Source organism: Mytilinidion resinicola (assembly GCF_010093595.1).
Source record: "Mytilinidion resinicola strain CBS 304.34 unplaced genomic scaffold BDZ99scaffold_29, whole genome shotgun sequence".
Taxonomy (NCBI): Eukaryota; Fungi; Ascomycota; class Dothideomycetes; order Mytilinidiales; family Mytilinidiaceae; genus Mytilinidion; species Mytilinidion resinicola.
In genome coordinates, this window is record NW_022985465.1 from 49,086 (window position 1) to 64,206 (window position 15,121).

The 15,121-nt window shown below is 51.0% G+C and overlaps 8 protein-coding genes across 8 annotated transcripts in view; 3 read left to right on the top strand and 5 right to left on the bottom strand.

Annotated features, from left to right (window-relative positions):
- Positions 1 to 373: 373 nt before the first annotated feature.
- Positions 374 to 1,392, top strand: BDZ99DRAFT_482433 (uncharacterized protein; the record flags this gene model as incomplete). Its single annotated transcript, XM_033722483.1, has 2 exons — positions 374 to 393; positions 441 to 1,392. The coding sequence occupies 2 exons, from the start codon at positions 374 to 376 to the stop codon at positions 1,390 to 1,392; spliced, it is 972 nt and encodes a 323-aa protein (XP_033569825.1).
- Positions 1,393 to 2,554: 1,162 nt separating this feature from the next.
- Positions 2,555 to 4,845, bottom strand: BDZ99DRAFT_491913 (uncharacterized protein; the record flags this gene model as incomplete). The annotated part of the gene is made up of 9 exons (XM_033723130.1): positions 2,555 to 2,803; positions 2,915 to 3,211; positions 3,270 to 3,502; positions 3,555 to 3,675; positions 3,715 to 3,840; positions 3,874 to 3,931; positions 4,010 to 4,332; positions 4,396 to 4,630; positions 4,820 to 4,845. The coding sequence occupies 9 exons, from the start codon at positions 4,843 to 4,845 to the stop codon at positions 2,555 to 2,557; spliced, it is 1,668 nt and encodes a 555-aa protein (XP_033569826.1).
- A 1,378-nt stretch (positions 4,846 to 6,223) lies between these two features.
- Positions 6,224 to 7,051, bottom strand: BDZ99DRAFT_176464 (uncharacterized protein). The gene is made up of 2 exons (XM_033713015.1): positions 6,586 to 7,051; positions 6,224 to 6,532 (listed from the first exon to the last, which is right to left on the bottom strand). The coding sequence occupies exons 1-2, from the start codon at positions 6,983 to 6,985 to the stop codon at positions 6,429 to 6,431; spliced, it is 504 nt and encodes a 167-aa protein (XP_033569827.1). The 5' UTR covers positions 6,986 to 7,051; the 3' UTR covers positions 6,224 to 6,428.
- A 1,282-nt stretch (positions 7,052 to 8,333) lies between these two features.
- BDZ99DRAFT_512295 (Clavaminate synthase-like protein) lies at positions 8,334 to 9,647 on the bottom strand (the record flags this gene model as incomplete). The annotated part of the gene is made up of 3 exons (XM_033724620.1): positions 8,334 to 9,034; positions 9,140 to 9,293; positions 9,587 to 9,647. The coding sequence occupies 3 exons, from the start codon at positions 9,645 to 9,647 to the stop codon at positions 8,434 to 8,436; spliced, it is 816 nt and encodes a 271-aa protein (XP_033569828.1). The 3' UTR covers positions 8,334 to 8,433.
- A 39-nt stretch (positions 9,648 to 9,686) lies between these two features.
- Positions 9,687 to 10,493, top strand: BDZ99DRAFT_548055 (uncharacterized protein; the record flags this gene model as incomplete). The annotated part of the gene is made up of 2 exons (XM_033726905.1): positions 9,687 to 9,872; positions 9,918 to 10,493. Coding segments are annotated over 2 exons (726 nt in total), but the record flags the coding sequence as incomplete, so codon positions are not given.
- A 39-nt stretch (positions 10,494 to 10,532) lies between these two features.
- On the top strand, positions 10,533 to 11,971 carry BDZ99DRAFT_482436 (uncharacterized protein; the record flags this gene model as incomplete). The annotated part of the gene is made up of 3 exons (XM_033722484.1): positions 10,533 to 11,057; positions 11,087 to 11,311; positions 11,357 to 11,971. 3 exons carry the CDS (start codon positions 10,533 to 10,535, stop codon positions 11,969 to 11,971), a joined length of 1,365 nt encoding a protein of 454 aa, XP_033569830.1.
- A 1,579-nt stretch (positions 11,972 to 13,550) lies between these two features.
- BDZ99DRAFT_548067 (uncharacterized protein) lies at positions 13,551 to 14,120 on the bottom strand (the record flags this gene model as incomplete). Its single annotated transcript, XM_033726906.1, has 2 exons — positions 13,551 to 13,970; positions 14,073 to 14,120. The coding sequence occupies 2 exons, from the start codon at positions 14,118 to 14,120 to the stop codon at positions 13,551 to 13,553; spliced, it is 468 nt and encodes a 155-aa protein (XP_033569831.1).
- A 651-nt stretch (positions 14,121 to 14,771) lies between these two features.
- The window catches only part of BDZ99DRAFT_454105 (kinesin light chain 1), a gene marked incomplete at its 3' end in the record, with an annotated part of 3,597 nt that continues 3,247 nt past the window's right edge, over positions 14,772 to 15,121 (bottom strand). The window contains exon 3 of the mRNA XM_033718362.1: positions 14,772 to 15,117. Coding sequence (XP_033569832.1) covers positions 14,772 to 15,117 — 346 coding nt within the window. The remainder of the gene's footprint in view (positions 15,118 to 15,121) is intronic.

Consider the following 15,121-nt stretch of genomic DNA (forward strand, 5'->3'; position numbering starts at 1 on the left):
GACTTGAGCGGATATAATTCAACTCTGGATAGATGTGATGACCCGATATTTGGGGCGCCCTTTCAAATCCATTAAGCCGGTTCTTCACTAGGCGCTGGCTTCAACTCACTTGCGTGGGAAATCGAGGTTTTGCGGCAAGATGCAGGCGGCAAATCCTAGCGACATACGCTGTTGGACGCCATTGCGATAATGCTGTGTTACATTATCAGCCTTCAACAGCCAGTGAATGCGTAACACGTAGGTGTTTGCTGTGCTACCCCGCATCTGCTCGTCTGTCTTCTTGAGCTTCCCATATTGCGAATTGATTTAAGTCGAGAGTTGACTTTCCCATTCCTTACTCTGCAGAAGTCATCTGAAATCTGTTATGCAAAAAATGGCGTCAACTTTTGAGAAGTAAGTTCCATTTCTAATGTCGACCTGACTAAGCTAAAGCCCGGCAGCTTCATCCAATCACATCAATTTACCTTCTTCGTCGGCCAGGAGGGAAAGTCCATCGTGGTGCATGCAGCTGCGATTACTGCTACCAGTCAGCAACTAGATGCACTTATTAATGGTGGAATGGGGGAATCTGAAACGCGATGTGCGAGGATCGAAGATGTTAAGGTCGACGATTTCATCCGCTTCTGCGAATACGCTTACCGCGGGGACTATACAGTACCTCCGTGGGAAGAACTCCCGCCGGAACCGAGCTCTACGTCCGGCAAGGACCAGCAGAACGGGGACGATGATGGTTGGGGGGATTGGGCTCCATTGCCTAAGAAGAAGAAGGGCAAGAAGGGGCGAGTGGCTGTTCCCGAACCAGAACCTATTCCGGAATCAGAACTTCCTTCCATGGAGATGGGTTACCCCCAAGAAAGTGGGGTATACGATGAACCTGAGCTCGCGGCGGCTCCTGAGCCTCAATATGAAGTAAGGCGCATCTCGAGGGCCCAGTTACGGACTCAACTCAACAGCCGAAACTACCTAAACGACGGCGGCCCCAAAGCTCTGATCCTGCAGCACTTCGAACCCAAATCCAACAGTGCCGTGGACCAAAACTTCACGCCAGTCCTCCTCGCCCATGCACGGCTCTACTGTTTTGCGCATCTACGTCTAATAGAGCCACTCAAAGCGCTAACCCTCGACAAGCTGCACAAGACACTTATGGACTTCAAGTTGTACACAAAGCGCGTTGGAGACATCATTGAGCTCGCGAGATATGCGTACTCGAACCCAGATCTGCCGGATAGAAGCGACGACAGAACTCTCGACGACCTGAGGAAACTCGTGTTTGAGTATATTGTGTGCGAGATTGACACGATCGGAAAATGTGATGAATTTGTCAAGTATATGGAAGAGGGCGGTGAATTTGTGGGGGATTTCTGGAGAATGGCAAGGGACTATATGGCTTGATGTAGGTGTACAGTAATCGCACCCAAATTAAGACTCTAACACTGGCATGACGTTGTCATTGTATTTTGAACTCGAGAATAGCGTGGACTAGTGATTCGAGAAGGATTTTCTAGTGGTGATGGTGATGGTCGTGAAAAGCAGCCCTAGGCAACAACGTCAGCGTCCTGAGCGAGCCAAAATGGGCCCCATGACACTGGCGCATCAGAATCGCCAGCGGATAGGCAATGCCAGCGGCCTGAGTGAGCCAGATTAGGTGCCATATCCACTTAGCTGCAGGTTAATAGACGACCAATTGAGTGCGGAGCACAGAAAGTCGTGATTCTTGGCGTGGTGGTGAGGTTTCGGAGGTGACGGAGGTGCCCATGGGACCGCATCTTCGTGGGGCTGCATCACTTCAACAACGCCATAATAAATTCATTTTGACTGCAGCGCCTCCCAAGATAATTCTGTAGATTCAATTGCACTCATCAGACTGATCAATATGCTGGTGGTCAATATTCTGCAGATGCGTGACGTGACGGTTCCCGCCGGGTTAACTACTAATCCGGCTTAATCAGCAAGGAAAATCAAAGTTGGCTTCGTCATGGAAATCACGAAGTTGCACAACACGACTGCTGAGGCTACGACACTACAACCATATATTCGATTGTAATGAACCTTCTAGAGCTGTTTAAGATAGGTCTGAGGATATAGCATGCAAGAGGGCTAAGGTTTGGGGCGAGTGGTTGTCGAGAAATCCGTGAAAAGATGACCCAAGTCCGAAAATCAGCCCAGCTCAAGCTCTGAGCAACACAGAATCATCATTTGGCGAAGTCGACCAACTTCATTTTCCTACCCGGACTTAGCGCCGTTCCCGTGTGCCGTTCGAGCGTGTAGCCTCGCCCTCGCCCTCGCCCTCGCCCTCGCCCTCAACCTCCACCTCTCCCGTGTTCCACCTAGTCCTCCTCTCTGCGACGCTTCCCGAGCGCCCAGTTGTAGCCTGCGCCGCCGGAATCGATTGTAATACCTTTTGCATAGACCTTCGAGGGGTTCTGGTGTTGCAGGCGACGCAGAGGGCGGTCGCACCGGCGATTGCTCGCGACGAGGAGGGTGTGGCACGGGGAAAATGGGGTTTCATGAAGGGAGTGGCACTGCCCACTAGAGAAAGAGTACAAGTCCGTACTTACGTAACCGTACCGTGGACATCTAGGCCATGTCGTTGCAAGTGCACCTTGTTTGCCAGGGGCACCTTACAAAGCTCGCAGCCAAGAGACTCCCCTCTCTTAATGTATTGCGAGTGCTTCCGTTTGAAATGTTTGCTGATATCGCTTGCACAGCTGAATTCGTATATCCGTTCTCCGGTTGGCAGATTGGGATTGCCGATGCATTTCCAACATCTTTTCGGCCTCTTCTCTTTGTTGTACACCGACACCTTTGCTACTTCTAGTGCTTCTTCGTCATGTTCCAACTGGCTCTTGGCCGGTAGGGTAACGTTTCCGCTCCGTCGCTTTGCTCAAATAGAGTTCATTCCGCCCTCCTCGACCCCACAATATTCCGTGACGGCTCGGATGCCTCTATTACGCCGGCATATCTCTGCTTTCAGAGTGATTCCCGGCGGGGCCATAATAGCGTCAGCTAGCTCCTTCTGTGCCGGGAGCATGGCATATTGAGGCTGTACTATGACGACCTCGTTTTTACTTTCGATGCCGGCAAGCTGCTGCTCAACATCACGCACAGGTTGCTCGTACTCCCAGCGTTCCATGACATCCTGAAGAAGGGCATGTCGCTGGCGCTGCCTTTCCTGGATGATTTTGCGATTGAGCTCTTTATACATTGGATGCTTTGTTGCGTTTTAGAGGGTACGTTTAAGTCTCTCGTTCTTGGAGCAGGTAACGAACTGTAGGATGATCGTTTACTGATTCAGATTGTTCTGCTGTAAGCCGTCGTGGCCGACGAAGATCGATCGAACGACTCATGGTACAAGCCGCCCGCATTATCGCGTTCTGGGGCCGGAGGCCTCGCACGACAGCCTGTATGTCAACCGTGATGCGCCGTGAGAGGTAGTGCTTCAAAAACGTCCGTATGCTGGCGTGCCCCATCATCAGGTTCTGCATCGCCTCGTTGACGTTGCCTATGTACTACGTTAATTCTGCATCTTGCCTACAACAACTCGCGGAGCTTACCATCCTCATTGAAGGCCTTCCCTCCAGCATATCTCAGCGAATAAGAACGGGCGACTTGCGCAAACCCCGTAATTTTCCCTAAAGCTTTAATCCAGGGTAGCAAGGTATTGTATGGAAGAGGCTCGTCGTTAGAAATAACTCAACCAATTGGGGTCTCTACCGCTTTCCGAAACACCGGGATATCGTCTAATTCCTGATTAAGGCGCAATGGTAGCTTATTGCGGCCTGGCGGAATAAAAAGCCTACTTAATTCCTCTGGGGATGTCAGATTGTATGCTGCGAACGCCTAATCGCTAAAAAGCACCCCAAGGAGGAAGACATGCGGACTAAAGATGAGAGACTTATCGTAGATAATTTCAGGGAGAGGGAAGGTATTCCTTACAAACGTGTCAGCATTCTTATCAGTTTTAAGAATGTGTAGATCTCGGGCAGAACTGAATAATTCAGGGACTTACATATCTTTAATCCCAAGGAACTCCTTTGTGAATTCAAAGGTGAACTCTAGTAATACTTGATAAGGCCGACCCTCTGGATCCCGGAGCAGCGTAACCTGAATATGCCGATAGCAGAGACTGAGGATAGCTCGTGGTCGATTTGCTGTAAAACCACCAAGCTGTAGATAGAGTTGGGCTTGTATCCTATAGCGTCCGTGGGTGTATCTCTTTTCGGTCGTTGCTAGGTTTGTTTGCAGCACTAGGGTCTGATCCTCTACATACATACAGGCCTTATCTCGACCTATCTTCTTTAGACTGTGCTTTTTCGCTAGCCTTCTCAGCACCTGCCCTTTAGGTTAGGCTTGACACGCGTATGAGGTCTTAAACAGGAGGCCGGACGTTCATACCTCGTGCATGCTCCGATTCATCTGCCCATCCAGCTTAACACCAGTTGCTCTTTCATACACCAGGCGGTAAACCTTCCAGTATGTACCAAGGGAACTAGCGATCTTGGTCCCCCGGCATTTCCTTCCTCCTTTCCCTCGGCGCTGACTGAGTAGCCAGTCAAAGAAGGTGTACAGTGTGCTGACGGACACGGCCGTATAGGAACGGAGATTGTCTTTCCTAAGGTATTTCCAGCATCTATACTATGTTAGTGTTGCATGACGGTGAGACAGGCGTTCAGTCGCTTGACGACGAGACGCGTGCGGAGATAAGGCCACTTATACAGACGAAGATGGAACAGCTAGAGGCATACAAAAAGGAGTGTGCAGCTCGCTTTTCTGGAGAATGAGTGGAGTTTCCGTGTACGATATCAGATCAGCTCGATACCTTGGAAACTCCTCAAACACCAACATGACTGACAGTGGCAATTTCATCAAAGTTCCAACCTCCGAGGAGGAGGAACGTATGCGCGTGGCAGCCGAGGAATCTCAGCGAAAGCGCAATGAGGCCAAGAAGAAGTGGGAGATGGAAGAGGTGGTGAAAAAGGTAGGAGAGAGTTCTCAGCAGCGCAGGGGCGGCGGAGGTGGTGCTGCCACCACTTAAGACCCCGAGTTTCTGCCTAGGTCTGTTTCCGAAGCTCTATTCATTTGCATAGACTGGAGGGTTGGTCTAACTAGAATACAAAGAACCTCGCGTGGAAAGAGATTGTTTGCTATGAGGTATAGGACTAGGAGCTCCACATGGAGCGACATCCGCTTAAGGGTGTTCAATGGTCGGGACAGGAGTCATTCGTGTGGTTCGCGGAAGGAGCTCTTGGCGACTCCACGGGCGACACGACCCGTGGTTGTCGGCAACGCCCGCTCAAAGCGAAGAATATGATGAGGACTGGGCCCCTTCGACCTCGCCAACCGCCAGCTCGAGGGCCCGCAGACCCACAAAGAAGATGACTGACCTCGAGGTTGTGTACCGGGCGGTGACGCAGGTAGACTTTGCTGAAGCACAAGATCTCCCACCCCACATCCAACATCTGCATCTACCCTCCAGCGTGTGGAGATGCACGGGCGCGGCATCGTCCCAAGGAGATGAAGGTTTGCGCTCCTGGCAACATCGCCCCTTGACATCAACACTACAACGCGCGACGAATCGCCATAAGCGTAGCATCTCTAGCGAATTTGACGCCGGTAAAGCCGCTCAACCCGCCCCTTGGAACCATTCTCGTTTTGTTCGGCGGCTACATCATTTCGTATGCGTTTTGGGAGAGTCAGCCACCTCGGATGACGTCACCCATGCGTATTATTTCCCGGGCGGAAAGCCCATAAAACCCTGTGAAGTCTCCACCTCGCTCAACTTATAGGTTACCGATAGTAGCCCGTCATCACGACCGACTAGTCCAGCTCAAACGACAGCGGAGATCCTCTGCCACTACGTTAGAAGATCCTTTCCCGGTAGACGACATGGTTGAATGCGCGGCAGCATCCGCTTGGAGGCTATTCTTATCACGATGAAGAGATGCCAGAATATGCAGAAACGCCCATGGCAAGCTGCAGTACATCTCCAGAATTGCAAAACATAGACGATATACTGAACGGCAGATCTGGGAGTACATGTGACGATTGTTCTATCAAATTTAATAAATAAATTATATAAAAGTCGTGTCACGTGGTATCTCTTTCATCCTTCAGGAACCTCCAAGACTTCACTACGATCAAGAGGAATCATGTGCGGAGCGGAGGGAGAGGTTGCTCGGAGCTAGGAGACGTGCGGAGGACGGAGGTGTAGGGAGCTAGAAGGCGTGCAGAGGATAGATGTATACGGCATTTATAACAGTACGTAAAAAAAGTCCGTAGGGAATTTTGATAATTCCGCCGCGACGCCTTGGGAGCCGCGACATCCCCAGCCGTCAAGGCTGGGAGTCAACGGAGCAGCTAGAGGGTCTCGAAAGCAGTAGCCAGCTCTGCACAGTCGAGGAGGTCAACACAATCTGATTCCTCCACCTCTATAGCGGCCTTGAACACTTGAACCACTTTTTTGCTATAGCCTCGTGTTCTTCCCAGAGAATAAACGGGCATTGTTTACCGATGTGTTTTGGACATCTAAGAACTGATAATCTTTTAGTTAAATACGACGCGATAGTCGCTGAAGGCACGACTTACACCTTTTGCCTTTGCTGGGGCCACACTTGTTTACTCTTTCCCAGGTAGCTTGAAGGCCACAGTCACAGTACCAGTTCGCCTTGTAGAGACGCCCAAGCCTGGAATATAGACGAAATGTTGGTGTTTTAGTAGGAATCTGGCCATATTTTGGCTGAGACGGGCGTTGTAGTCGAGAAATGGAGGGAGGGTGGAGAGGAGGTGGGTGGCGACGGAGGAGGGGGGGCGGTAGTGGAGTTGTTGGAGTTTGGTGGGTTTGGAGAGGTCGGAGAGGGGGGTGGTGCGGGTTGTTTGGAGAGGTTGGATTGAAGGTTTGGGAGCAGCCAAGCACCAAGTAAGGCAGTTGCACTCTTTTCGTCAAAGCAGGCCGGGCAAGTTCCTTGCGAATAAGGCTTGCACACATGGTGGAGGGCGGTATTGCAGCGTAATAGCGATGTTCAAAAGAGTAACAAACGTAATGAGTTAGAGGTCATCGAAGAATTCGGGTTGAAGACTGAACAACAGTTTTGGGGTATTCTTCTTTGTTCTTATAGACCTCGACACGTAGCATTGAAGCTTACATGAACTTCGATAGCATCTGCCTTGCAAGCCGGTGGCTGGACCAATCGCAGTTTTAGCATGGACTCACACTTCAACAACGGGTAAAATCTGCGCATGGCCTATCTCAAAAGTTGGTTTAGTAACCAATAAAGAAGTTTCTTGTCTGTAAGGCTGTAACCGTCTAGTGCAGCGAGTTTCGTTGCACTATCCCTTGACACGTTGGCGTCCTTGGGCCGACGCCAAGCTGTCCACTAGTCCACCCACCATGTCCACCAGCCTACCAACCAGACTACCTTCCAAGCGGCGTAGAACGACGCCCTCATTCTCCCTCCCCGTTGATTGCGGTCTGAACCGGACACGCCCCGCCCTCGCTAAGATGATTCCGCCGCCGAACAGGGGTGTCCCGGCCCTCCACCGTGATGCAACGCCGCCCACAGCGAAGAGTGTGATGAGCCCTTTGATCTCACCAACCGCCAGCTCGAGGGCTAGCTCGAAGGCCTAGGGCCACACCGTCGTGTTTCGGCTGAGGCCCAGCCACCTTGAATAACGTCGTCCATGCGGCCAGAGGCTCTTCTCTGTATTCCCATCCAAGTCTAACACAGGAGAATGCGAGCGCGAGGATCGTGAGAGTGCGAGGGTCGTGCGATCGAGAAGAACCGTGCGATTGAGAGGAACTGTGCGATCGGAAGAATCGTGAGAGCGAGAGGATCTTGCGAACAGGAGGATCTTGAAAACCGGGGGATCGTGAGAGCGTGCGAACTCTTGGCGTACGCTTTACCTACCTTGGGCTAGCATATGGCAGCGACCACCCATATTCACCTCTCTGGTGAGTACGCACTGACTGCTTCTCACGATTGCACCTCACTCTAGCTCGTGTTTAGCAAGCATCTTGGCTATTACGTCCGGAACATCTTGCCAGCCCTGGCCCAGTGAAGACAGCAATGTCGCTAAGATGGGTGTAGCGTAGAACACGAGGTTGTTGTTGCCGATGAAATGCTAGAAGGCCGCCTGAACCTGTTTGACGGGCTCGTAACGCGAAGATCAAAGGTAGAGGCGGCTTGGGCGGCTCTATTGCACTGCAAAGATAAGAGAGGTAAAGAAGGACAGAGAGATAGTGCCGGGGTGGAGCTGACCTGAATCGGAAGCATATTTAATGTTGCCTCATCTGCAGCATTGAGCATGTATTGTCCATTGGCACAAAGAGCTAAAATGGAGGAAAATGTGCGCGTCCCATTACTATATCTCACGAGCTAACTTCATCTGACCTATTCCACCATTGCGGCAGCACCCAAGCTCTGCCCGGAAACAATTCTACTTCCATATCAAGCCTTCTACTTCAACATCCTGTTCAATAACATTATCCTCCCCGGCTCCCAACTTCTCATTGCCTTCTCGGTATCTCCATTTCTTTCCCATGACCTCCTTGAACCAACGCACATCGAAAAGCCCCTTATTGACAGTCTCGGAAAATACCTCGACTCTCTCTGCCGGCGCCATCTTGACATCCAGGTCCGGTGCCACAAACAAGACTGCTGACAATCGGCGCACCCCAGGCACGCGTCGAACGCGGTGACGCGCCGCGGCCATCTTCCCCCCGCTTAGCACGACTGCACACCACCCACACAGCAGCACAGTCGCGTCGCCCGGCACGGGCACCCACACGCCGGGCGCCCCGGGTGTCTCCATTTCAAGGCCCGCGGTGCCGTCCTGGAAGATGATGCTGAAGGTGCCGTAGTCAGTGTGGGCGCCGCATCCATTCTGGCTGGCCGGGGATGCCGTGGCAGGGGTGTAGTCAATGAGGCGGAAGTTGACATTGAGCTCGGCGTGCAGCGGGACAAGGTCGCGGCCGGCAACGGCGCTGAGAGAGGCCAGGATTAGTGGAACATGGTGGGCTGTGATAGCAGTGAAGAAGCTGAGAATCTCAGCGAGTCCGTGTGCTGCAAGCTCGGCCTAGAGAGCGGGTGGGATGCGCGCGGCTCGGGCGGGCGATAGGTCAATGGTGAGCTTCTGGTCGCACGTAGGGTCTGTGGTGGCAGCAGTCTTGAAGATGCCGCGGAGAGCGTACGTGTCGTTAAAAGCTGCGACAGCAGCGGCGTTTTGGGCCAGATAACCAAAGAGGCGCTGGATTGCGGGGAATGGAGCCGCGACAGTGGGGTTGATGAAGGTGATTGCTGGGCTTAGAAGATCTGCTGTGGTGGGAAGTGAAAAATCACAGGTTGGCTTGTAAGCTGGGGGTTGGTAATTGGAGGTTTGAGTAGCCATAGTCGATTTAAATTGAGGAAGTTGCGGTTGAGTGTAGCGGCGATCGACGATCTACCCCGCAATGATTTTGCATCGTCGTCACATCTGTTAAGCGAAATGCGGGGTAGCTGTAAAGATATCGGTTCCTATTCTATATGAGGATGATAATGCATGTCTCCGCGATAGCTCTTCAAACTTCAACTTAAAAGGATTACGCACGCACCCTCTATTTCTCTACCGGTTTTGAAGACCTGCTCGAAAATTAATCGAGTCCGATAGGACATGGCATCGAGGGCTCAGGCTCTCAGCAAACGACTTCTCTCGGCTATCTCGACGTATGGAATCCGATCTCCTTATATTCCAGGGCGCCAACCGTGCATAGATTGCGAGACCGAGGTGAATTTACTGACCTTGTGTTTAATCATGACGTTGAAAGCTTCAATGTTCATCGTATCGTCGTTTGTCCTCAGTCCAAAGTCTTCTACAAAGCATGCACTGGAGGATTCAAGGTGACAACACCATATGATTCTTATTCGCTGCTAACATATATGTAGGAAAATTTTACTGTCGTCATTGAAATGGGGCATGTGTCTCACGTAGAGTTGAAGAAAATGGTTAGTTTCTTCTACGATATGGACTATGACGACAACCTGCCAGAGGAGACGGACATATCCTTGCTCCAGCTCCATGCTCGAATGTTTGCACTAGCAGATGAGTATGACATTCAGGGTTTGAGTACTATAGCTCAGGAGAAGTACTCTTCAAGGTGCGCCGTTTGGAGGCCAAGAGAGTTCCTAGAATCTATTCACGACGTGTACGGAAGGACCCCTACCACCACCCGACAGCTGCGCGATGCGGCCTGCATGGCAATCCGCAAGAATTTGCCAAAAATGCTGGAGGATGAGGGCATTGCAGGGTTTTATGAAGAGATTCTCACTGAAATACCCGAGTTTACGAAGGGTTTGTTAAGGAGTTACGTTGAGGCCCCTTTCTATAGAGAGTGCATTTCATGTAGCTCGAACCAGCCAATGGAAGCCCTTCAAGCAAGGTGCAAGAAATGTGGGAAGGGTAATTCAGGCTTCCACTGGTACTAGTGCTGTGCAAAGTGGTCTTTCCAAAGAAGAAGAGTAGTTAAGAGGGCCGAGAACTGTATTTCGAAATAAGCCTATATGCACGCCTCCCTTTCGCGCAAGCGCGCAAGCCTATCCTCCTTCTCCCACGCAGACCGCGGGAAAGCCTTGAAGCAGGTGGATGCAAGTCGCATCTTCCGATCCAACGCCAATAGCCGATACCCAGCACCCAACCAGCCGAAGAAACACGTAGCAACCCCCGAGGCTTTTCCTAAACATGCGCGTCTAGGATACGGACTAGCTGCGTCTGTGAATGAGGTGCTGTACAATGGCGTAGAATGTGCAGCAAAGCAGGTTCGTTACATGACCCTGCAGAGTGCTCGGAGAGATGCAGCTAACAGAAGAAAGTTTGACCACAAAGACGGCACCCTTGGCCTTTCTAGCCAGTACTACGTAGTCGAGCGTTACGCATACCGAAGGCTACGGAAATGCGATGCCCTGTCCGGCTATGTGCCGAAGTACTACGGGCAAGACGATAAGCATCAAATCTTATACATCGAGCGCATATACGGAAGAACACTGTTGGAATATGCGGAAATTTGCCAGGAGAGCTCTTGCTGCAGTGTAAGGAGGCTTTACGCCGTGCTGTTAAGGCTATCCATTGCGCGGGCCTGGCACACAATAACATCAACGGGCGCAACATACTTATTCGAGACGGTATTAAGCGACATGGGCCTAGTCCCATCGACGGCTTCGTTGTCCTTATTAACTTCAATCTTGTAAAGTTCAGAGGAGAACCTGATAAGAGGTGGACTGCAGCATGCAATAGGGATCTTGATGATTTGAATTCGACTTTCCTCGCCGTGGTGGGACGTGCGGTAAGAATGCTCCTCCCTTGTATCAACAGAAGCTTATTCACCTAGAACAACAAAGCGGCCCATGCAATGCTCGCCCAACACCAGCCATTTGACGTTTCCCAGGAACAACTAGCCAAGGTGGTCAAAGACACCGATCCTGACCCGAAGCCCAACACAGCGATATTCAAACTTCCAAGACTTCTTCCTGTTCTCGCTCTTGCACTCGCCCGAGCATGGAGTAAGCATGGGAGGAGTCATATCTCGCTTGAAATTCTTGCCCAATTCGAGGCGTCAGCACACGCCCCTTTGGATTCAGATCGGCGCTCGGCACTACTCATAGAGGGAGATCGCGTATGCTGGTCAGAAAGTGCGGACAAAATTGCGCTGTTTACTAATGTTATTCACCGGTGCGAAGCTGAACTTGGCCCGACTGATCCGTACACCCTCCGCCTAAGGGGCCTGTACGCCTCGCAACTCAAAGAACATGGTCAAGAATTAGAGCTCGAGTCTGTTCTCTCCTCAATGTTGCAGCAGCTTCAAGGACTGGATTCCGCGGATAAAGTTCCCAAGCAGGGCGATCATCTATTTGCGGAGACTCTTAACCCTCAGGCTTGGATCACATGGGTGGAGAAGAGGATGCCACAGGCTTCGGCTGTAGCTGAGAGTCTTGAGGGACAATAATGCCGATGCCTATACGCAGGCGCAACATTGACCACCATTCATGCAGACGCAAACAACGAACATAAAACCGGTATCACATGATTGTCCCTGCAATTTCCACTCCCTTAGGCTATCCAGGCGCCGTTGACCCACCCCGTCTGCTGTTCTAGAAAAGAAGCCTTTCAATCGACAAAACCGCATCTCGATATGGCCCATTCGCTCCCCCTTCTGAAAGGGCAATTCTCTCCACGAGCGCGACACCAAACTGCCAGCGTGGAAGCCCACGGCTCGTAAGCTCCGTTCCAAATGCTAGCAAGCCGCTCCTGCTCAAAGATTATGTGAACGTTTTGTTGATTGTGTCGTCTGGGTGTCGATGCCGATTTCATCTGCGTAAGAGGTGACAACTTCTATGACTAGGAGTTGGAGTAGCAATGCAGCGAGTGCTGGGTCGGGAACACCCTCAAATCCCCCCAACGATTAGACAGCGCGCTCAGACATAACGACGCTACGGTGCGCGGCGGACTTCGTCCAAGGAGGTCGCCCTCATTGGGCCGTCGGAGTGGTATGCAGGATTTGATTTTCAATGGAAAAAAAAAGGCGGGGCCTCGCCACCGGGCTCCCGTCTCGTTGGAGAGAGCGCGGTGGAGAGAGCGCCAGAGCGCGGCGGAGAGGGCACCGTCGTTGGTCTTGTAAAGCACCGCCGGAGGTTGGAAGCCTAGTTCGGACACAGAGCCGGAGATGCCGAGTTATCGCAGCGCTGTCCGGCGTAAGTAATCCTGAGACTAGCAGGCGGAGGTGGAGCGGGAAAGGTCGGGTAAAGCTGGTGGAAAGCGCTTGCAGGTCGCGGTTGAGGAGCGGATCAATGATTATCATCCCCAAAAGTAGTACGATACAACTTTTTCCATTGTTGCATGGTTTCGTCCCAAACCCTCCGAGGTATGGGATTCTTCACTCTATTCAAGGGCTCTTTCCGTATCGGCGGGTCGGCAAACCGCAGGTCTCCCGCGCGAGGGACTTGATAACCGTCAAGCCTCGCAGACGGGCGGGCTGAATGTGCTGCGCTCCTCGAGTGTCAGAGGGTACGACACCACTGAAATGCTCTGCCCAGGGAGTACTTCGTCATCGATTCGGGCGCGCTTGCTCGGGCTCTGATTGCGTTCTGCGGACATAGCGATGGCCCTTGTGGGCGTGGGCGTAGGCGAATGGTTTAAAGAGGAAAGTTGCGAATGACAGGATACGACGAAAATTTGGAGTGATGAAGAATCCAAAGGCTTTCCAATCCTGGCACAGGTTGTACAGGAAGGAGAACAGCTTAATTCTTGGAATGAATGTGTATTCGCAAGGGAATATCGACATATCATCAGATGAAAAACGCAGAACATCAGAAGGAAAAACCAGAGGATACTCAACCATTCAACTTCTGACCTCGTTCTTCACGCTTTCATGCTCACATCTGCGTTTCCGGGTTCGGCAGCCCGAGCAGGCTACTCTCGCGCGCTTGTTGAGTGAGGAGCTTTCTGTTGAAGGAAAAGCGCCGCCTGCTGTGCCGTTTCCTGCAAACAAGTTAAGTATATATTCGCAATGCGCATTCTAATGCCACCTAACTTCGAATAAGCTTCTCATTACTTCGTAAGAGCTCCTTATTTTGTCGTGAAAGTTTCTCATTAGTTCTTAAGAGCTGCTTATTTTGTCGTGAGAGTTCCTTATTACATTTTAAAAGGTCTAGAGTCATTGATTGGCTTTCTAATTGCTCAGATAACTCTTCAGATATTGTATCTCTTCTTCCTCGCTCCTTAAAGCTAGTCCAATCGAGAATTTCGATTAACATATCCTCAAACCCATCCACGGGCCGCACGATGGCAGCTATTTGGAGATTGTTCCCCTTTTTCATTTGTTTCCACATGCCCCACACCAGTCCGGGTGAGTGCTGAAATGGTGGTGTCTTCGTGTATGTGCTCCTTTTGAGCTTGGTGGATAGAGTAACAGCAGAATCCACTGGAGTAGCATGTTGAACGGAAACCTGTAACATGTAAGCTATAGGAAACAAATATTACTGGATATACCATACATATTGATATTAATCTCCTCTTAGAGCTCGCTCTAAATTTTCCCAAGGATACACCTTGATTCTCGCCCTAGTAAGACGTGGCTTAGGAGCCGCAAATTGCATAATGACGTTGAAGAATTCGTCACCCGTAGAAACCCTGTAACGTCTATCCCTGTGTGGCGAGACGCCCGCCGTAACGAGATGCCGCATATACTTCTTAACACAACAAACTCAATAACAAGTCAGGAGCATAGATATTCTCGGAATAATAGCCTTAAATTGTAAACTGGATTTCCTCTTAACGTCTTTTAAAAATAGCTCCTGCTTACCGTGCAATACTATAATCTGCCACGAGCATACTACAAGCGTGTTACTTCAGACGGCCGTAGGTGCACCAAAAGTTCATGCATCCTGCCAAAAATCTGTCAAGTTGCGGCTCATTATATGGCGATCCAATCCCGAGCGCGGCGATAGCGTCCGAGAGGCAGTTGTGTTTCTGTTATGATTTAAAGTCTACCAGCTTGGAATTAACAGGTGAGGAGGATCCGCTCATCCAGCCTGAAGCAGCTTAGCCGTAATTTATTGCTGCTGACGCTAGCTTTTCGCCGCAACTCACGCCAGACCGACTAGGCTTAAAGCTCGCTTTAAGCATAACTCGTGCATACGTCCGCTTATTTACCGCCCAGCCTGTACCGTGACAAGAAGTATGCTTGTTCTTATAGATGGACGCATCAATATAGCATTCTGTATAATAATACACAACTGGTCTCGTTATTATGTATGGTCCTTTGAACGTCTAAGGCCTATCTTCGCGAGCCCACGTGACAGTCTTGATCCTTGCCCGTTTGTCTGCTTACGCCACTGTGGAATGTCTGGAGGAACGTCAAGCGGGTCCTGCTCTTGAGACGAGAGCATCTGTGAATAGTGTTGGCGACATGCGCGAGTAGTTGGATGATCCTTCCCAAGAGTGGCATTGTACCCAGCGCATGCTCTTTCATACAGCGCAGTAGATTCATCGTAACGATGCCGACTTGCAAGAAGATGAGCGAGGCAGTACACGCTCGTCAGCGTGTCTGGATGCTCAACACCAAGCACCTTCTCACGCGTCGCCAGCGTCTGCCTGT

Coding starts and splice junctions, on each gene's coding strand:
- BDZ99DRAFT_176464 (XM_033713015.1), bottom strand. CDS start 6,985: ATGTGTGCAAGCCTTATTCGCAAGGAACTTGCCCGGCCTGCTTTGACG. Junction 6,533..6,585: donor CCCCAGCAAAGGCAAAAGGT/GTAAGTCGTGCC, acceptor AAAGATTATCAG/TTCTTAGATGTCCAAAACAC.